General features: G+C 46.2%; 1 protein-coding gene across 1 annotated transcript in view; it reads right to left on the bottom strand.

Moving 5' to 3' along the window:
- Positions 1-19,138, bottom strand: part of KIF4A (kinesin family member 4A) — a 37,851-nt gene that overhangs the window by 4,067 nt on the left and 14,646 nt on the right. The window contains exons 12-28 of the mRNA XM_054038963.1: positions 15,445-15,577; positions 14,737-14,795; positions 14,428-14,533; positions 13,598-13,675; positions 13,067-13,252; positions 12,251-12,354; positions 10,074-10,218; positions 9,500-9,610; positions 8,391-8,474; positions 7,206-7,319; positions 6,064-6,219; positions 4,853-4,947; positions 4,224-4,353; positions 2,598-2,768; positions 1,837-1,944; positions 850-927; positions 645-746 (exon numbers count right to left, since the gene is read on the bottom strand). Coding sequence (XP_053894938.1) covers positions 645-746; positions 850-927; positions 1,837-1,944; positions 2,598-2,768; positions 4,224-4,353; positions 4,853-4,947; positions 6,064-6,219; positions 7,206-7,319; positions 8,391-8,474; positions 9,500-9,610; positions 10,074-10,218; positions 12,251-12,354; positions 13,067-13,252; positions 13,598-13,675; positions 14,428-14,533; positions 14,737-14,795; positions 15,445-15,577 — 1,960 coding nt within the window. The remainder of the gene's footprint in view (positions 1-644; positions 747-849; positions 928-1,836; positions 1,945-2,597; positions 2,769-4,223; positions 4,354-4,852; positions 4,948-6,063; positions 6,220-7,205; positions 7,320-8,390; positions 8,475-9,499; positions 9,611-10,073; positions 10,219-12,250; positions 12,355-13,066; positions 13,253-13,597; positions 13,676-14,427; positions 14,534-14,736; positions 14,796-15,444; positions 15,578-19,138) is intronic.

Genomic DNA, 19,138 nt, shown 5'->3' with positions numbered 1-19,138 from the left:
TACTCCAGAGTCCCAGCAGCATATCACACCCAGCTTACTTGAACAGCCAAGAGAACTGCAGGACCAAGGAGGTGCCAAGTCATCAGGTTGGCAGGGATTCTTAACAGTTCAAAGCAGCAGCTGGTTTAGCTTGTTATCTTTAAACAGTTTGCAGAACTTTGGTGCACTCCCCCTTGCTACACAGCTATAACAAGTGATCCTAAATCACCACATTATTCCTTCCAACAGCTAGTGGTTAGCATATTGGCAGGCCATAGGTTATACTTGATTTCTGGTTTCTTGCTCCCTGGCTCAGCAAACGCTGGCAGTGCTGCAGAGGAAACAGCCTGCTTGTGAGGGTGGGGACAAGGCAAACTGTATCAACATACAAGGTGTGACAGCTTCCTTTAGACAGAAGAGGAGCAACAGTGTCAACCGGGTACAAAAGGATTCTAGTTCTTTGCTAAAGAGGAGGATGGGAGGAATCCTTGGGGCCTGCCTAGGGCAGATGATGCATCTACCCCAGTCTTCAGAACAAAGAAGACTAATAAAGCAACTCAGGTGTAAGAGGGAAGTTTGAAAGATTTGTTAGCCAGTATCTTTATCCATACAGAGCCCAATCAGCCACAGAGAAGTGTGGCAATTAGCACATGGCAGTTGCTTACCTTGGGTGGAATATAATCAAAGGGAGAATCTGGGGACTGAGTCGGCATTTGCTGAATGTGTCGGAGCTTCTGTCCGCTGGCAATTTGGTGGAGTATTAATTTCTGTTAGAAAAGAAGATGAATTTCATTGCATCATAAGTAGCCAAACCTAACAAACCTTGCCACCAATAAGCTGCCAGGTGGCTATGCACACACCCTTCCCTACCTGTTTGAGGGATTCATTCTCCTGGAGAAGCTCTTGGTTCTTCTCACAAAGTTCCCTCATTTTCTCAAGCTCTTCATCCTATTCACAAGAAAAAGGATGAAATATGTAGGGTTATTTAGGGTCTGAGAGGTAGAAACTGCTTCTAAACTGCTAGCAGATTGTTCAAGTCAGGAGGAGGTCTTGCTCAATGCCTAGGAGTGTTCTGCGCCACAATTCTCCAACAGGAGACTGGACCTTCAGTTTTGAGGTCAGGAGGAATACAAGCCTCACTGTCAATTAACTTCCTCTATCCTACCAAACAGGCCAACAGTTCTCATGTTACAGTCTCTCAACTTTTAACACCTGTCCCTGAAGGGTAGGGAAATCTCGGAGCTAGGCTAGGAAAGCTCTGCTTCAGTAGCTTGGCCAACTCTCTTCTTCCCTAGCAATTTGCTATACTAAAAACTCTAGTAGCTTTGAGGGAGAGGATAGCGTATTCCACTGCTGTTTGCTACTGTAGGGCCCACCCTGGAGCTGGTGCTTTCAACATTCCCACTGTGGGATCCCCCCGAAAGACCCTTCATCATTGAAGGCAGACTGATGCTGCACTCAGCATGGAGCGAACAGTATTCAGTATTCATTTGGTTGGCTGAGCATGCAGAAAAGCAGCGGATGTTAGGCTTGTGGAAGCTGAACTGGTCTGAGACAAGTCTGTTGTCACTTAGTTTGCTTCTTTGGAAGGAGCATTTATGAACACAGACTAGAGGCCCAATATTCCAGCCATCTACTAGCAACTTCTCCAAGAAGTCTAGTCTACAGAGGGAGAGCAGCATGAATAATATCCATTGTTACTCAGCCACTCTGAAGCCCTGCTTCCAGTGGCAAGGAGCTGGCATTGCTACAGCAGGGGCAATGGGGTTACACCCACATATAAAATGCTCATGCACCAGGGGACCCCTCCATGAAGAGGGAACCTGCCACAGCTGAGTCCACCTCCAGCCAATCTACCTGGAACTTGAGCCGCTCAAGTAGCTGTTGCTCATGCTCGGTTAGAGAGTCCTCCAGCTTCTTCTCTGCTGCTTCTTTCTGCTGCAGTTGGCTAAGCAGGTACAGAACCTACAGGCAAATTAACACAGCATAAATGAAAAGGATGCAGACAGTGACAAAAAATGCTTTTAAAGGATAAACCCCTAAGGCATGCCTGGCAGTCTTGACATTCTCAGTAGACCTGGAGGTTTTGGGGCAGGTGAAGAGATGGTGTGGTGGGCAATCTCTAGTAGGCAAATAGTTGTAGATACAAATAAGCTAGTTCTTTGCCATCCATAGCATGAGAGTAGTCTGGGCCCACTTGAAAACCCACCTTGTGTTCAGATGCAGTAAGTTTGTGCCTTTGAATGGAACTGAATAAAATGGTTCTGTTTTTACTTCAGCAAGACCATTTAGCACCACTAAAACTTTAGAAATGGAGATCAGAAGACAGATGAGGGAGACTTCCTAGGGGGTAATTATATCAGGTCTGCCAGAGGCCAATAAAGCCTCATGAAAATAGGTTTGGGTTTGTTTTGGGATTTTTGTTTTTTTTAAAGACAGGTTGCAAATTGATTTTAATTTAACCCTTTTTCTCTTAAGGAAAGAGGCACTTGGATCTAGCACCACGCCCTTAACTCTTCTTCATGGGCAGACCTTTAGGAGCAGCTCCAAGGCATTTGTTTAACCCCACGGAAGCCATGCAGTGTTAATCATGGTACTCCTTCACCCCTGGGTTTTACCTTTTCCTGATGTTGCTGCTCCTGCATCACCAACTGACTTTGGAGCTCAGCCTCTATATCTGCCACCTGGTTTCGCTCTTCAAGCAACATTTTCTGCATATCTGCACAATTAGCTTTGCTCTGTTCCAGGCTGCTGTGAAGTTTGCTTTCCTCCACTTTGGAGGAAACCAGCTGAAAGACATCAGTAAGGAGACTATTGAGGAAAATGGGTGCCACTCTCCACAGCATATGATTGGGACTGGACATCAGCAACAAGGGTGCTGGAGTCAAATTTAAAACTATACACACTTGAAAGCCATTATCAGGTACCCCCCCCACACACACACTTTACTATGGAAACAGACAGAATAGGCAGCACTGACAACAGTTACTAGAATGACTCCATCATCGTCTATTACCTTTGTTTCTGCATTTCGGCATGCCATGGTCTCCCCAGTCTTCAGATCTCTCTTGATCCCACTTACCTCATTTGTCTCCAGTCTTCTTGGACTTGACATCTACTTCTCCTACCCTGAGTTTTTAACTCTCCCCTTGATTCTCTACAAGTCTGGTTTCCTCCTCCTCCACTCCATTTATGCTTCCTTTATGAGTGGCCTCTTCTGTTATCCCTCAAAGTTACCCACCACACATAGAAAGACAATAACTCCTTGCCTGACCTTTATAGACTGTGCTTTTCATTGCCGACTACTCCTTCAGGGACTCTTTTTCTGTTTTCCCCTCCTCCCTTACACTCAGAGTACCCCCAGAGATTTGTCCTCTGCCCTCACTGCCTCTAGGCAAACTCATCTGCTCACAAAGATCTGATTAGTGTCTCCAGGCCAGTGCCTTCAAGATTTACTTCTGTCCAATTTGTGTATTTTTTTTTTTTAAACCTACCTTTCCTGCTGGGTGTCTCGATGCCAATTTAAAGCCATCTTGTCAGAGACTGAATGAGTTATCTTCCCACTTCCCAACCGTAGACATTGCTAATAAATTCCTGTTTCTCCACAACTTATCTTTCCAGTTTCTGAAAGTCCCAATCAGCCTTTGATCGTATCATACCTTTACTAATCCAACTTGCTCCTTTCTGGCTTTCTTTACACACTTCATCCCTCACTCTTAACCTTCCAAAACTCTGCAGCAGAAAGTTACATGGCTCACTTGTAGCCATGACCATGGTCAGCTCTTCCCTGAACACCATCATGGGCTCCACCATACCTCCTGTGTCAGATTCAAGTTCTTCCTTTTTAAGGATGGCGTCTCACCTCCCAAGCCATTTGTCAAAGATGCATCTTACGTGTCTTTTCCCCCAGACTTGCCTCCATGCTACTCCCCAGGCCAGGAATCTCATTCTGACCCGATCCAGCATGCCTCTTCCCTCTCTTTAGGCTGCCCATACAACCCACTTCAAGGAAACCAACTATTGTTAAAACAACCATCTATGTAACCTTCAAAATGAACGCACTATTCACCCAATGACCCTTGTCACAACCCCTTCCCCTGTCATGTATCACCACATTTGTTACTTCCTTCTATTCTTGTCTAACCTGAGATTATGAGCTCTTTGTGGCAGATATGGTTATAGCTAATAAATACAGTGCAGCAATCCTAAACAGATGGGTGTGCCACAATGCAGAAAGAATGTACCTCTCCAATTAGGTATTTCAGGGCACACTTTGCCTCTAGAATAGTTGCAATAGTTTCCCAGCGTTGCTTCACCCGGTCTCCATTGTCGGCATCCAATAGCTTCTGCTGCAGATCTGCTATCTGGGCACTCCTTTGGAAACAAACATGCATTTGAGCTCAAGGAAAAGAATTTGGAGTAGTTCGTGGATAACAGTAATGTCATATTCCCAAAACATTACAAAAACTATGGAAAGCAGCTTCAGTTAGTTGATTGTTTGTACGGTGGTAGGGTCTGCTGCAAAGCTGCATTGATGACTCAGCTGAAAATTCATTCTCCTGAATCTGTACCAAGCCACTGCTTCAGCATCATGCAAGTAGGTGCTGTGCTAACATCTTTCAGATAAGCAAAATGGACATACATCACTCTTGCATAAATAGCGTTCATAGCCCCAGTATCTTGGAAATTCTCACGTGATAGCTATATTCTGTCTGAAACTACACAGAGCAGGTCAGTTCTATTTGCTATTCTTTACTTCTCCCAGGTCTCACAGAATGGCTGCAATGGTGAAAGTGTAGGGTACCTTGGGATGATGGTGCTATAAAAATGAGAGCTAATTCTGCCTGTTAGAAGCTTCATGACATTCCCTTACCTGAGCTCCATCTCTGTTTCAAGGCTTTCTATCTGCTTTGTGATGGAATGGTCTATTTCTGAAGCCTGCACGTCTGCGACCGAGTATGTACGTCTCTGAAGAGAATTGCAGCAAGACATAATTATGAAATAATTTGAGGTTGGGGAGGCAGAAGGGGAGTGAGAACAACCTAGTGCTTGAGCAGGGGAGGGCAAACTACGGCCCACGTCCGGACCATCGGACCTTTTAATCCGGCCCTTGAACTCCTGCGTAGGGGCAGCCAGGGGGCTCCAAGCGCCACCCCCCTGCAACTCCCATTGGCCGGGAACCGCGGCCAATGGAGCTGCAGAGGCAAGTGCCCGCGTAGGAGTGGGAGGGGGGGCATGCCGCTGCTTCCAGGAGCTGTGGGGGCAGTGCCTGCAGACGGGGCAGCACACAGTGTGGGGACTGCCCCTGCTTCCAGGAGCTGCTTGAAGTAAGTGCCACCCGGAGCCTGTGCCCCTGAGCCTCTTCCCCCAACCCCCGTGCCCCAGCCTTGATCCCCCTCCTGTCCTCTGAACCCTTTGGTCTCAGCACAGAGCACCCTCCTGCACCTCAAGCCTCTCTCCCCAGCCCCATCCCAGAGGTCACACCCCCTCTCCCTGGCCAGCCCGGAGCCCTCTCTTACACCCTGAACTCCTCATTTCTGGCGCCACCCCAGAGCCCACCCCCCCCCAGCTGGAGCCCTTACCCCCTCCCACACTCCAACTTCCAATTTTGTGATCATTCATGGCCCACCCTACAATTTCTATACCCAGATGTGGTCCTCAGGCCAAAAAGTTTCCCCACCCTGTGCTTGAGTCTGAGCTTTAGACACTCTAAACACTTAAGATAGGGGTTGCATTACCTGGAAAAATGTTTACAAGTAGTTCTTCTCAGCTAAAACACCACCCTCCTTCCCAACTGAACAAGGGGTTGTACACGAAACCTTTGATGGGGCTGGGGCCCACTCTCATGACACTGATGCTAGACTAATTGTTTTATGGAATAGAACCATGAAGAACCAGATCCCCGCTACCTCTTGTGCTCCAATCACCTCTTCATTGCTATTCCTTTCATCAGCCAGAGGGGCTGTGGAAACATTAATCTACTCGTCATAGGACTTCACAGACCCAAATAGGAGAGAACAAGTGTAGCAGTTAGGGGACAGAGTGAGTGTAGCTCTCAGCTATGACTCCCTGTGTGTCACTCACCCGAAGTTTTAGAGGTGGAGTCTCCCCAGCTTCCCTATTTTCTCTAAGCTGCAGGAGTTCCTGGGCCAAGATCTTTCTATCCTCCAGAAGGTCAGAGAGGTGGCGTCGGGCCTCTTCAGTACTAACAAGAACCTCCACTTCATTTGCAAGCCAGCTCTGGAGAAAGACAGGACAGAGATAATAAACCAGGAGTGGGCAAACTATGGCCCGCATCTGGCCCATCAACGGTTTTAATCTGGCCCTTGAGCTCCCACTGGGGAGCGGGGTCAGGGGCCACTCCGTGCGGCTCCCGAAAGTAGCGGTATGTGCCCCCTCTATCTCCTGTGCATAGGGGCAGCCAGGGGGCTCCACTCCACATGCTGCCCCCGCCCCAAGCAGTGCCACCGCAGCTCCCATTGGCCAGGAACCACGGCCATTGGGAGCGGCAGGGGTGGCACCTGTAGACAGAGCAGTGTGCAGCAGAGCTACCTGGTCACACCTCCGTGTAGGAGCTGGAGGGGGGACATGCTGCTGCTTCCGAGAGCTGCTTGAGGTAAGCACCACCACCCCATGCCCCAACCCCAGCCCTGATCCCCCTCTCGCCGAACCCCTTGGTCCCAGCCTGGAGCACCTGCCTACACCCCAAGCCCCTCATCACTAGCCCCACCCCAGAGCCTGCACCCCAGCCAGAGCCCTCACCCCACCCTGCACCCCCTCCGCCCCAGCCTAGAGCCCCCTCCCACACCCGTAACTCCTTATTTCTGGTCCCACCCTGGAGCCCATACTCCCAGCCAGAGCCCTCACCCCCTCCCGCACCCCAACCCCAATTTTGTTAGCATTCATGGCCCCCCATACACTTTCTATACCCAGATGTGGTCCTCAGGCCAAAAAAAGTTTGCCCACCCCTGTAATAAACTCTACTGGACATCGCAACTGTGGGACTTCAGTCACTCACTTCCTCCTCTGAATTGTCCTCCATATCTAGGGGCAAATAAACCATGTTGCCCTTATTTACTCCTATACAGGACAGGAAATTCCATGGCCCTTCTCTGTTTTCCACCCATCTAACCCAGCCTCCATCAGAGAGCTAGTCAGGCAACCTTTGTGCTAGCTCATTATTCAAAGAGGTGCATCAGGCAGTGCACCACTATACTGATACCCACTTTTACTCGAGCAGCAGCTCCTTCCATTCCTCGGTTTTGGCTCTCTTTCCGTTTATCCACTACTTCACGCTGTTTCTGTAGAGCATCTTTCAGGCGCTTGTTAGCAGCTGCTGCCTGCAAAAACCCCACCACACATACAATCATTTCCCCTCCTTGAATCCCTCACACAGTGGAAACTATTGGGCTGCTTAGCTTAATGTGATTCACAGCTCTGGGTGCAGGACTCCATGCTGCTGAAAGCCAGTCAGAAAGCATCTGCACAATGACATGCTAACCAAAAACACTGCTGCTTTTAGCTTTAGCTGTGGAGTAGTATATCTACATTTATAAGAATCCATTCTTCCTTCACTGAGCACTTGTAGAGCAGATACAGATGGGATGTCACTGCACGCAGGGCAGTATTAAGCATGAAGGAAACAGCTGCCTGATCTGCTTTTGGAATTATTGATGTCAATAGCCTCTGGAGGAGCATACCCCTTAATTAGGGTCTTAGTCATATTACAAGCCTCTTGGTTCACCTCTAGAATGCACTTTTACTGTTGAGTCTATATACTGGGTACATTATTTCCTGTGATTCTGCAGCCAAGTTGTCTCCAGAATACACCCACTGCAGTTGTGTACCAGAACTGAAGCTCTCATTTTAAAAGAATTTTTGCGTCAAAGCATTTCTGCTTCTAGACCTTATGGTTGAAGAAAAACTTCAAGAAGTGGACCCAGAGTAAACTGATGTAGTGCTGTTTTCTCCTGTCCGCAAACAGCCTGAGACAAGCTCTGCACAGTGTTAACTGCACCCACTCATGCCAATGAGAAGTCTGAAGCCTAATGTCAACACTTTAAACATTAGTGATCTCATTGGTGATCATTTTAGCAGACCCAGCTAGTGTGCTTATCCATCATTGTTGAAACAGGTGGTAGAATCTAGGGCAGACAGTGCAATCAAGAGTTACTGGGTTTGGGAAGGAGACAGTGAGAATTAAGAGGCAGAGTCCCAAAATTTTTCAAGGGGGAGAGAAAAAGAAAGTCACAATGCACCCCCTCTGAACTGACATCCTCAATTCATCTCCAAACCCCCAAACTGTTCCCCTGAATATCAAGAGTTCGGTCTGTCCCCTGCCAAAACTCCAGTCATGTCTTCCAGACCTTGGGGGATTGATCAGGAGCCCCGAGCAGATGTTCGCTCCTTACCTCTTCTGTTTTGCGCCTGAGGATATTGGCCTGATTCTTGAAGTCTCGTTCTAGCTTAAGCAGCTCATACTGCCTCTTGCGATCCTGAAGAGAAAAACTAGGCAGGTCAAAAAGTTGCAAGTCATATAAAGACATGTTTTACAGTGTACTTGTTTAGTCCAGGGGGAGCATGAAACAGACATCCTATGTGCTCTATGACCAACACTAATCACTGTAACCTTGAGCTGACAAAATTCAAGTGGCCCTTGTTGCTCTAGAACAGGGGTCGGCAACCTTTCAGAAGTGATGTGCCGAGTCTTCATTTATTCACGCTAATTTAAGGTTTCACATGCCAGTAATACATTTTAATGTTTTCAGAAGGTCTCTTTCTATAAGTCTATAATATATAACTAAACTATTGTTGTATGTAAAGTAAACATGTTTAAGAAGCTTCATTTAAAATTAAATTAAAATGCAGAGCCCCCCAGACCAGTGGCCAGGACCCAGGCAGTGTGAGTGCCACTGAAAATCAGCTCGTGTGCCGCCTTTGGCACCCGTGCCATAGGTTGCCTACCCCTGCTCTAGAATATGGTCTCCTACATCCTTTGGGGCTAGAACCGTTCTGCTCACAACACCTTGAGACAAGGACACATGAAGACTCAGAGGCACAGAAGCCCCATTAGACCTGAATGCCACAACCTGATTTGATTACATTAACTACTGTAATAGTAACAGCTTTAACTATTTGCTCATGTGGTATATTCTCAATACGCTCTTGAAAGGGCAGATGCCAACTTCTATTTTGTGGTAAAGATACCCCTAGGTACTAACGCGGTGTTATTTTTTTACTTCTAATTTAGATCTGAGTTGTGATCACTCTGCTGGCAGATCAAGGAACCTCAGACATAAGCAAATAGTCAATCTTCCCTTGACACACAACTGGTGAAAGGTGGCAGCCTGCCACTCAGGTATATATGGAACAAGAGGCTTTTTGACCTATTGGTTTGTTATTTTCAAGGCACTGTAGAGATGTTATGTTTTCAGATGTTTATTTGTAAGTCGAGCCAACCCCTTAGGTAAGTTAACTCATGGCCAGCAGTGACTGTCCAGGTGATTAATGGCTCACTTACCCGTTCTTTCAGTTGGATCACTTCCTTGTCCTTCTGCTGCTTCCACTGTCTAAATTTCTCAGCATCCTCTTTCATTTGGCGCATCAGCTGTACCCGCTGATTTTTCATTTCCTGCAGGAGAAAGTTACTCCAATACTTACACTTTGCATAGTTTTTTCAAGTATTCTTGACAAGAGGACATATTACGAAAACTTTGCCCACCCGCAGCACCAGCCTTTTGAGGATGTCAGTGCTTGAGACTAATGATTTCATCCTGTTAACCCCCACTTAAAGGTGTAGGGAACCATCTCAATTTTACAGACATGGAAACGAAGTTACAACAAAGTCAAGTGACTTGCCCAAAGCTTGGACTGAATGAGTAGTATAGCCAGATTTGACTCCCAGGCCTATGCTTATATCGTAAGAGCCTCCTATCCACTCCATCATTAGCAGCACTAGTCACAGAACTACAGTTACATGAGTCTTGCAATACAAGGTGATGCCAGCCCAATAAAATGGAAGCTTTCACCGTCTTCTGGCTGGAAGTTGCTCCATTAGATGGAGCTCAGAGGCTGCATATGGCAGTGTTAGTTACCCGAATCTCCTGGTTCAGTTTGGAGACTGTGCGCTCTGTAGATTCTTTCAGCTTCAAGAGTTTTGACTGTTCATTCAATTTTTTCTTTAGCTCATTCATTTGCCCTTCCAACTCCTGGAGTCTTTTCCTGCGTCGTTCACTCAGCCTGCAAAGAATCACCCTATAAATATATGCCTAGTAGTGCTGTTCTCCAGTAATAGACTCCCCTTCTCCTTACTGTGAAAACAGACCCAGAATTGCTGTCCCTCACTCACCCCATTGCCTGACCACTGTATAAAGCAGAGTTTAGAAACTCCAGTTGTGCTTCTCAGCAACTCACTCAATCCAAAGAGAAGGATGGAAGGGAGATGCACACTAGAAATCTATTTCCCAGGGTGTAAGTAGAATGGTTGATCCTGGGCAAGCTAAGAACATCTCAGCTATGAGATCAGTTCCCTTCAGGTGAATGAGAGCCGACTGCAGTGCAAACATAACTTAAAACTCCCAAAGAGAGACGGACAGCAGCTAGTCCCAGAGCCCGGGTTAAATGACTCAAGCTTGCAGGGTTCATACTATGGAGCTAAAAACAACAATGAAGACACTCATGCTTGGACTGGAGCCTAGGCCTGGATACAGTGGGAGACCCTCCTTCACCAGTTTTCAGAGCCTGGGCTCCAATCCAAGCCCAATATGTCTTCACTGCTAATTTTAGGTTCATAATGCAAGCCCAATTCATTGGATCCAGGCTCTGAGTCTTTCTGCTGCAGGATTTTTTTTTTTTTTGGCAGTGTAGACATACCAGTAGAGCCTGGAACCATAATGCAGTACACTCCCAGTTAACTAGAATTTTCGGTTATCTGAATCCACAGCGCATCCCCCAGGTAGCCCACTAATAACTTCTCAATTAACCTCTTAACGCTAAGTAATATCCAGCAATGAGTATAATTCATGCTATACCAGTGCAACAACAGATCCACTCAATCTGGTTCCATGGCTGCAGCATTGTACCCAGTTCAAAAGTGAAGCCTGTAACTAGTTATAGCCATAGCGGCATCTCTCGTCAACCCTCCTCTCCCATCATGGAGCCCTGCAGTCCAGGACACGACCCTTCCGAGTGACCATTAATGCAGGAATTTCACTGACACTGGACTCATCACTGAGGAGCTGTGTCCGACCATAGCCCAGGGCAGGCAACTTGTGCAGGAGAGGGGCTGACACACAGAGCTCATTGGCTCATAGCCAAGAATGGCAACAGTAGCCAATTGGGTAAAGCAGCTCCCCAGAGTGACTTTAGCCTGCAACTCCCACTGTATCCAGACCTTTGCTTCCCAGCCCAAAGCTAGAACCCAGATCAAAATAGTACTTCTGTTTATCTGAATGCCTGGTTATTCAAAAGTTTCAGCTTGTTGTTCCAAGCCATTTGGAAAAACAGGAGTATACTCTAATCAGCAGATGGCAAAACGCTTTAAAGATAGATAAGTCTGACAAGTCCTTCCCAACAAATCAAATCAAGTATTCATTATTCTTGTTTTATTGATTGGAAACTGAGTCACTGAAAAGGGAGAGAACTACCTAAGATCAGAGTCTGTAGCAGGGCTAAGAATGATTCTTTGGCTCCCTGTTCTGGGCGTTCAGTCTCAAGGGCCTCCCCTTCCTCATCTCAACTCCTAGCAGGATGCACTAAGTCAGAATAGATTCTCTACAAGAGAAACTGAAAATTTACTCATTCAGAGTTGAGGATATTTCCCCCTCACACTTTATGCCAGTCTGTAGGGTAAAAACCTGATACAGTAGGCCCCTTCCTAGTGCCAAACATGAACCCTTCCACAGCCTCAAAACATACTCATTGTCTCAATGAAGTAGTTAAGGTTGGACAAGAGATTCCCCAGAGCCCTCATTATCTGGCACGGGTGTGAATGCAATTCCCTAAGTTGGTTCATTGTGCAGTGTGGTGATAAAAACTACACCCAACACCTGAAGTGTGCTGAGCTAGCAGATTTATCACCTGGGACATTAGTCATGGAGCAGACAAGCCCATTCATTGCAACAGTTTGGAATTTAGGATTTGATGATTTATTCCAGTAGTCAGTATGTGCAGCAATTGCCAGCAGGGCTTTACTTGCCAGGCCAAGTGCCACTGATTAGAGAAATGAGCATCTATCGGAACCAATCTACTTGGCCTTTCTAGCCAGCCTTACTTTGCTTGGTTAACATCCTTCTTTGCAGTGTGAAGTGCAAGGATCAGCTCTTCCTTCTCTTTTTGCAGGCTGCTCACCTCCGACTCCAGGCCCTTGATATTAGTCTAGAACGGAGACAGGAGCAGAGAGCTTAGGTTACAAGTCTTGAAATCCCAGCGGCTAGGGACAAGGCTAGATAAGGCCTTGGGGAGCCATGTTTCCTTTCAATAGGTTGGACAACTGCTCTGTTGTCAGAGGGATCAGAAGACCTCCCCATGCAGCAGCTGTAGGAGCCAGATCAATATACACTGCAGTTAGCCTTTTAGTCTGGCAGTCATGTTTTGATCAATAAGTCAAGTGGGTTCAAAAATGATGGATTCTAGCACTTATAGGAGAGAGGAAGCCAGTTCAATGGCAGCAGTGGCTGAGTTCCATGGAGGCTAAGCAGTCCCACAGCAGAAGTGCAATTCTGAGGAGTGAGTTGGAAGACTGGGATTACATGGAACAGTCAATGGCCAATGTCCTGCTCAGAAGAAGCAAGGACGGTCTGCTTAGTAGAACCACGTGCAGACATTTAGGCACCATAGTTCTGCCACCTGTGGGCACCTACAGCTAGACGACTACCATTCCAGAGATGCCTCTTTCACAGGACTCTGCCCTCTCATACCACACCTCTAGGCAATATGGAGTTCTTACTATGAGAGCCACCAAGGGAATGCTCATGTCCTGATGAATCCCTCCCCCCAACTAGCGTTACAAAATGCACACATATGGGGTGAAGAAGAGGACAACACTGGACAGATATTTCCATGGGCCTTCCTGGAAAGGAGCGTTTACCTGGTATTGGGACTGAATGGGCTCCAGCTGGCTGTCATTCTGGGTCATTTTCTTGGCCAAGGCCTCTTTTAGAGCCAGGGCTTTATTTAATTCTATCAGTGCTTTGGACATCTCTGCCTGGCGGAGGGCATGCTGAGTGGTGAAAGCATCTGGGGATCTCTTGCTGTCCTGGCTGGTTTCTGCTTGCTGGAATATAGTCACAATTATTAGCCAAAAGAAGCCAATACCAAGGGGCTCCTCAGTGCTTGCACTGGCAGTCTGAACATAGCAGAACAGTTGAATACTACTGAAGTAAGCAGCAGTATTAATATAAAATGTTTCGAAATTTTTTTTTACATAACTTCATAATTTTAAGAAGGGAAAAATAAAAAAAAAATAGGAAAGGGTACAGTAAAGGAGGAAGGATGGATGGTAAGAAGTAACTAAGTGCCAAACACATGGGATAAGGGAACGGGAAAGATACAATTACTGAGTGAATGAGAATATTTACATAGTCAAACTCTGCAGTATCTCAGACCCCCCACTACTTACAGAGTCAGATTCTTGCTCAGAGTTTGCCATCTCAGCAACAGCTTCCATGGATGCTGCCACACAGGCAGCACTTTCATCCTGTGTAGGGCAAACAGAGCACTTTAATGTACAGCAGTGAGAAGTGCAGTTAACAAGGGCTCCTTGCTGTCCATTTAGAGCAGGAAAGGGTTCTCTAGACTCTGCCCTCTGATCTGAAAAAACTCCCCTCTCTGGGAAGAGGAGGCCACTGGCATCCCATTTTAACAGCAGCAGTGAATGCCTCTTCTGAACTGAGTCTCAATTGACTAGGCAAAGTTAGTCCCTATCAGACATTTCCTGAACTACACAGAATTAGCAGCCAGTTCCTTATGGGGTGGTTGGAGCTTTGAGGGACATCTAGGAAGGGGAATATAGAAGAGTCATATTAGACAAGGACATGGAAATTTTCAAACAATTCCAGCTCCCTCCAATACGACCATTTAATAGAAATAGAGACGCTAAAGCCCTGAATTTACAAGAGTGTTTTTTGCGCCTTGCGTTACCCAGTCTTTGGACTGTAAATTTGTGCAATAGTCTCACTTCACAGCATTCTTCTGAGGATACTCTAATCTGGAGTGAGCAGCTATCTGAGCATAAAATGGTCATTTTGTGGCTTTGAAGTTTCAACAGTAAGTCTATATTAAAGTAACTTGCCAAAAGCCATTTAACAGCCACACACCTGTGCAGAGGTCTTATTTAGCAGGGCTATAAAGAAACAACTACCTAGCAGACTGGCACCATACCACTGGGTTCCTCTCAGTAGGAAGCTCATTTGGCACAGGGATCTTCCCATTTTCTAGGTCAGTTCTTACCTGCAACTGGACTATCACTTGCTGCAGATTACGAATCACTTCTATGTTCTCTTTGAGCTCCTGATCCTCCAGAGTCTCTACCAGCTTCTGCAGATCAAGTTTGCACCTGAAAAATTCAGACATGCAACTGAGTCCACTGGTTTTGCTTGGCAATTGCATGTCTGACCCTCAGTAGATAGGGTATTGGCAACATACTGTTCACCCTCCCCGCACACAGATGGGCTTTGGAATAACAAATGCAGAGCCAATAAATGAAATGAGCAGTGTTGCAGGGTACTTCTGCAGCACATGAAACTGGATGGGACTTACGCAGCATGCTGACGGAGTTCCTCAAGTTTGGCATTCATCTTATCATTTTCTTGTTCTGTCTAAGAAAAGAAAAGTCAATTAGATACTGAATTATAGAAGGAGAAGCAAGAAACAGCTATCTTCTTTGTAGCAATAGCTGCTTCATCATTCTGCTGTTAAGGTGACTTGCACTGTGATTCTATACGGGTTTCTGTACAATCAGGGAAGGTTAGTTCCCTTTAAATGAAAGTAAGTTTGGACTTTTCTCCAAAGCCCACAAAAGAGCGGGTCTTAGAAGGTTTCGGGAGAAGTTGGCATACAAGACACATTTTGACTTATTTAACCCTGGAATAGCAAAGTTTGGCAGTACAACCGCTGCGGGCAAACGGCCTCCAAATGGTCAAGACATACAGAGCGACAGTGACCGATGGGAGAACTTGGGAGATGGAAAAGTTGGTATTCAGTGTTATATTCCTGTGAGTGATGCATTTTCAAAGCAGATTATTCCAGTTCTAGTACATTTGAGTCAAAACCTGCAGGCTTCAGAACCAGATGCATTCTGTAGCCTATCATCATATTGCTACTGTTTTGTTCCCTTCAAATTCAGCTTTAGTCCTCCAGAGTCAGATGCTCCTGAATAGCATTAGAACACTGTTAGTGGTCAGCTTCCAACAGTTAGGAAACAGTAACGTGTAGCTAAAAGCTCTTCACATAGAATTTTAGCCTTACCAGGATGATTCTCTCCAACATCTGGGCTGTCTGACCAGCTGCCTCACTCAGGCCTCGACTCAACTTTTCATTTTCCTCTATCAGGGACTGGTTCTTCTCCATGAGGGACTGCAGATTCTCTGATGGCTTCATACTAATTAAGACAAGTATTTATTATTTTAATGCCAATGAGGTGTTTACTGTCACAGACTGACAATATCCTGAATGAAGTTTATTGAATTAAGTTAAACCTTATTGAATTGGGGTTAATACCTGTGGGATACATTGTATAGGAAATGAAAGTGTTTATGTATTATTGTGAGATTTTATGGAACTTCTTTAGCAGGAAGACAAATATTATTGCAATCTTTGGAAGGTATGAGGAAGTTCAAAACGTCTTTTTGGAACAATATGTTTGAAATAGATTTCCTTAGGAAGTACCTTGAGGTGGAGGGAATGCAAGTTTTACCCCTCTAGACCCAACCTTTGAAGACACCCTTTGGGGAGGGAACGAGGGAGGGAGGGAGACAGACACCCATTGTATTCTAATTACCTGCTTCTGGAAACTCCAGCTCAAAAACTCCTGGATTATTATAAAGGGTGGCCTAAACATGTCATGAGGGTATTTGTTCTCAGTTAAAGCAGTTATGAACTGGAAACTATAAGGAAGCCCCAGGGGGCTGTTGAAAGACTCTTCTTGCCAAAAATACACGTAAGGCCTAGTCTACACAACACAGTTAGGTTGATGCAAAGCAGTTTATGTCAATCTAGTTGTGCATGTGCCTACACTTAAAATCGGTCTCCCACCACTGTAAGAAACCTGATAGGCCAACATAGTCACACCAGCTCCCTGACAAGCATAGAGCGACAATCAATCAACACAATGCAAGTGCAGACACTGCATTATTTATGTCGACACTAAATGTCCTCTAGCAGCTGTCCCACAATGCTCCACACTGACTTAGTTAGTCACCATTGTGAACTCCACTGCCCAGGAGTCAGAGATCCTGAAGTCCCCAATCCCCTTTAAAGCCCTGCAAATTTTTGAAATTCCTTTTCCTGACTGCTGGGCTTGGCGATCACACCTAGTAGCTCTCCATTGTTGAGAGCAACTCTCCAGCTGACCATGTCGGTTACCTGCTCCAGATGCACTCATGCCTGGAGTAGACAGGAGATATTGGATATCCTAGGCCTGTGGGAAGAAGAGGCTGTGCAGGCACAGTTATGGACCAGTCGTAAAAATTTTGACACCTATGAGCAGATTACTCAGGGGATGCAGGAGAAGAGGTATGACAGGAACCAGCAGCAGTGATGTGTGAGAAGCCAAGAAGCAGTGGCAGGCATACCAGAAGGCCAGGGAGGCCAATGATCAACCTGGTGCCAAGCCACAGACCTGCTGCTTTTCTGAAAAGCTGCATGCCATATTGATGGAGACACCACCACCAATCCCCACAGCACCGGGGATATCTCTGAGGGGCCCAAGTCACAGGTCCCTGCCATGAACAGTGAGGACATGATGGATGAAGAGGAGTATGGGGGACAGGCAACCAAGGAACCCAGCTGTGCAGCAAGCCAGGACCTGGGTTTTTTGTTTTGATTCCACCACAGTCCAACATAGACAAGCCTGATACAGGGGAAGGAACCATTATTTTCAATTACAAGGCTGGCACCCTCAAAGTAGCAGGACACAGTCTTAATTTAGTCATACTAGAATAGGTAGTGGTACAACCAAAAAAAAAAAAAAAGAGGTAGAGTTGCTATCTGCTTTTCATTCCCCTCCAGGATTATGTGGGGGCATGCAGAGCAGTTTATGTATGTACATAGGGATGGCCCTTGAATCCTCCTGAGAGCTCATGATGAAACTTTCATGGGAGTACTCTGCCAAAGATTCCTAGGGAGAGCTGCTTTATTTCTTCCTCCGCAATAGGACACTTTCCCATGCCCCTCAGCAATAACTTCAGCAGACACTATTGCAGTACATGGCTAGCAGCATGTGGGTCTGGGCAGCTTCAGGACACAAGCAGCAGCTGTGTTCTCTGCCTTTGTTACCCTCAGCAGTGAGATGCTAGCTAAAGTCACCATCTGTGGAAAATGGTGCCAGTATTCAGTGCCATTGCCCTATGCTACTAGAATCATGCAACAAAACAATTCCCTCCTCATTTCCACATCCTCCAGCAGGCCATACCGACCATGGCTGGTGATGCGACTGGCACCATTCACAAGCAATCCCAAGCAAAAAAGTGAGAATGTAGTGCTTATAACTTTAGGGGAGCAAGGAGAGTGAGATCAACATTTTAAGTTTTGCTTTCTGTAGCGAACATGCTGATAATGGTTTGTATCTTCAGCTGCTGCCATTGTGGCCTTCAAAGTCTCCTGCTCCACACCTGAGCCAGATAAGGAGGAAAAAGAACTGGACTCGGGCGGACATGTTCAATGAGATCCTGCAAACTAGTGCTGCATCAGACTGTGAGCACAGAACCTGTAGGATGAACGTTGTGGACATTCTGAAGAAGGAAAGAGCGGAGAGGAGAAAGGCCCAGGAGTCCCAGCAGGAAAAGGAGAGGGAGATGCATCAGGACACACTAGGGCTTCTCAGGCAGCAAAACACAGGTGCTGCACAGTGGTGAACATGCATGTTCAACAATCCTGTGCTCGTCTCCCTCTGCAGCCCATTGAGAACTCAATATGCACCCCCTCAACATTTCACCTGGCATCAGGGGTTGCTGCACTACTCCTTCCGTTCCACCCCAGGGAACATTAATGACAATCACAGCTTTACATTCACCAACTGTGACTTTCACGGGTCGCTGTACGTATGTAGCCAAAATGGACCTGAATGGCCTTGCCCCTTCAGAAGTTCTGTTCTCTTAATTTATTAAGTTTTTAATGTATTTGTTTTTGTTACACAACTCATAGGATCATTCACAAACAAAATTAATAGGTGCATTGACAAGGTTATATTCCTATATGTACAGCAACCAACACATGATTCTTACCAGAGCACAAAAGAACAGGGACAGCCCACACCACCATACCCTACTCTGGCTCTCTGTTAAAAACAGTCTTCAAAACCTCCGAGTCACATAGCGTCGCACTGAGCTCTTCTAATAGCCCATATATCTGGTTGCTTAAATTCAGCAGACAGCTGCTCCACCTCTTCGCTCCACCATAGCAGAAACTTTTCCAACTTTGCTTCACATATTATGCAGGACATAGCAGGCAGCTCTAATTATTGGGATTTTTTTCCTCACTGAGGTCCAATCTTATGAGTAAACAATGCCAATGACCGTTCAAACAACCAAAAGCCCATTCAATTGCTATTCTGCACCTGCTGAGCTGGTAGATTATTCATTCCTTGGTGCTGTTGAGATGGCCGGTGTAGGACTTCATGAGCAAGGGAAGAACCTTGAATTGGTTCTCACTATGTTCCACAGCAAATCTGTCCTGCAAGGAAATGTCACGTTCCCTCTCATTCAGTTTTTCTTGTGGCTCTGCAAATACTCCAGGATCACATACCCTGTTCTCGCAACACTCGTGACAATAGTGCTGAGCTGTGCAGGCTCCATGCTTCTGTCAGAGATGGCAGACAGCAAGGAGGGTCACAGGTTTTTGACAAAAGTCACAAAAAGTATGGGATGCGGACAATTGCAAACTGGTACGTTGATGCCATGCTCCCAGTCACTCCTGTGTGACTTGTTTCGGACCCATCACGCAT

The sequence above is a fragment of the Malaclemys terrapin genome, chromosome 9 (assembly GCF_027887155.1).
Source record: "Malaclemys terrapin pileata isolate rMalTer1 chromosome 9, rMalTer1.hap1, whole genome shotgun sequence".
In the NCBI taxonomy this organism is placed as follows: domain Eukaryota; kingdom Metazoa; phylum Chordata; order Testudines; family Emydidae; genus Malaclemys; species Malaclemys terrapin.
The sequence above is the reverse complement of the archived record's forward strand: the minus strand, read 5'-3'. Positions and strand labels throughout refer to the sequence as shown.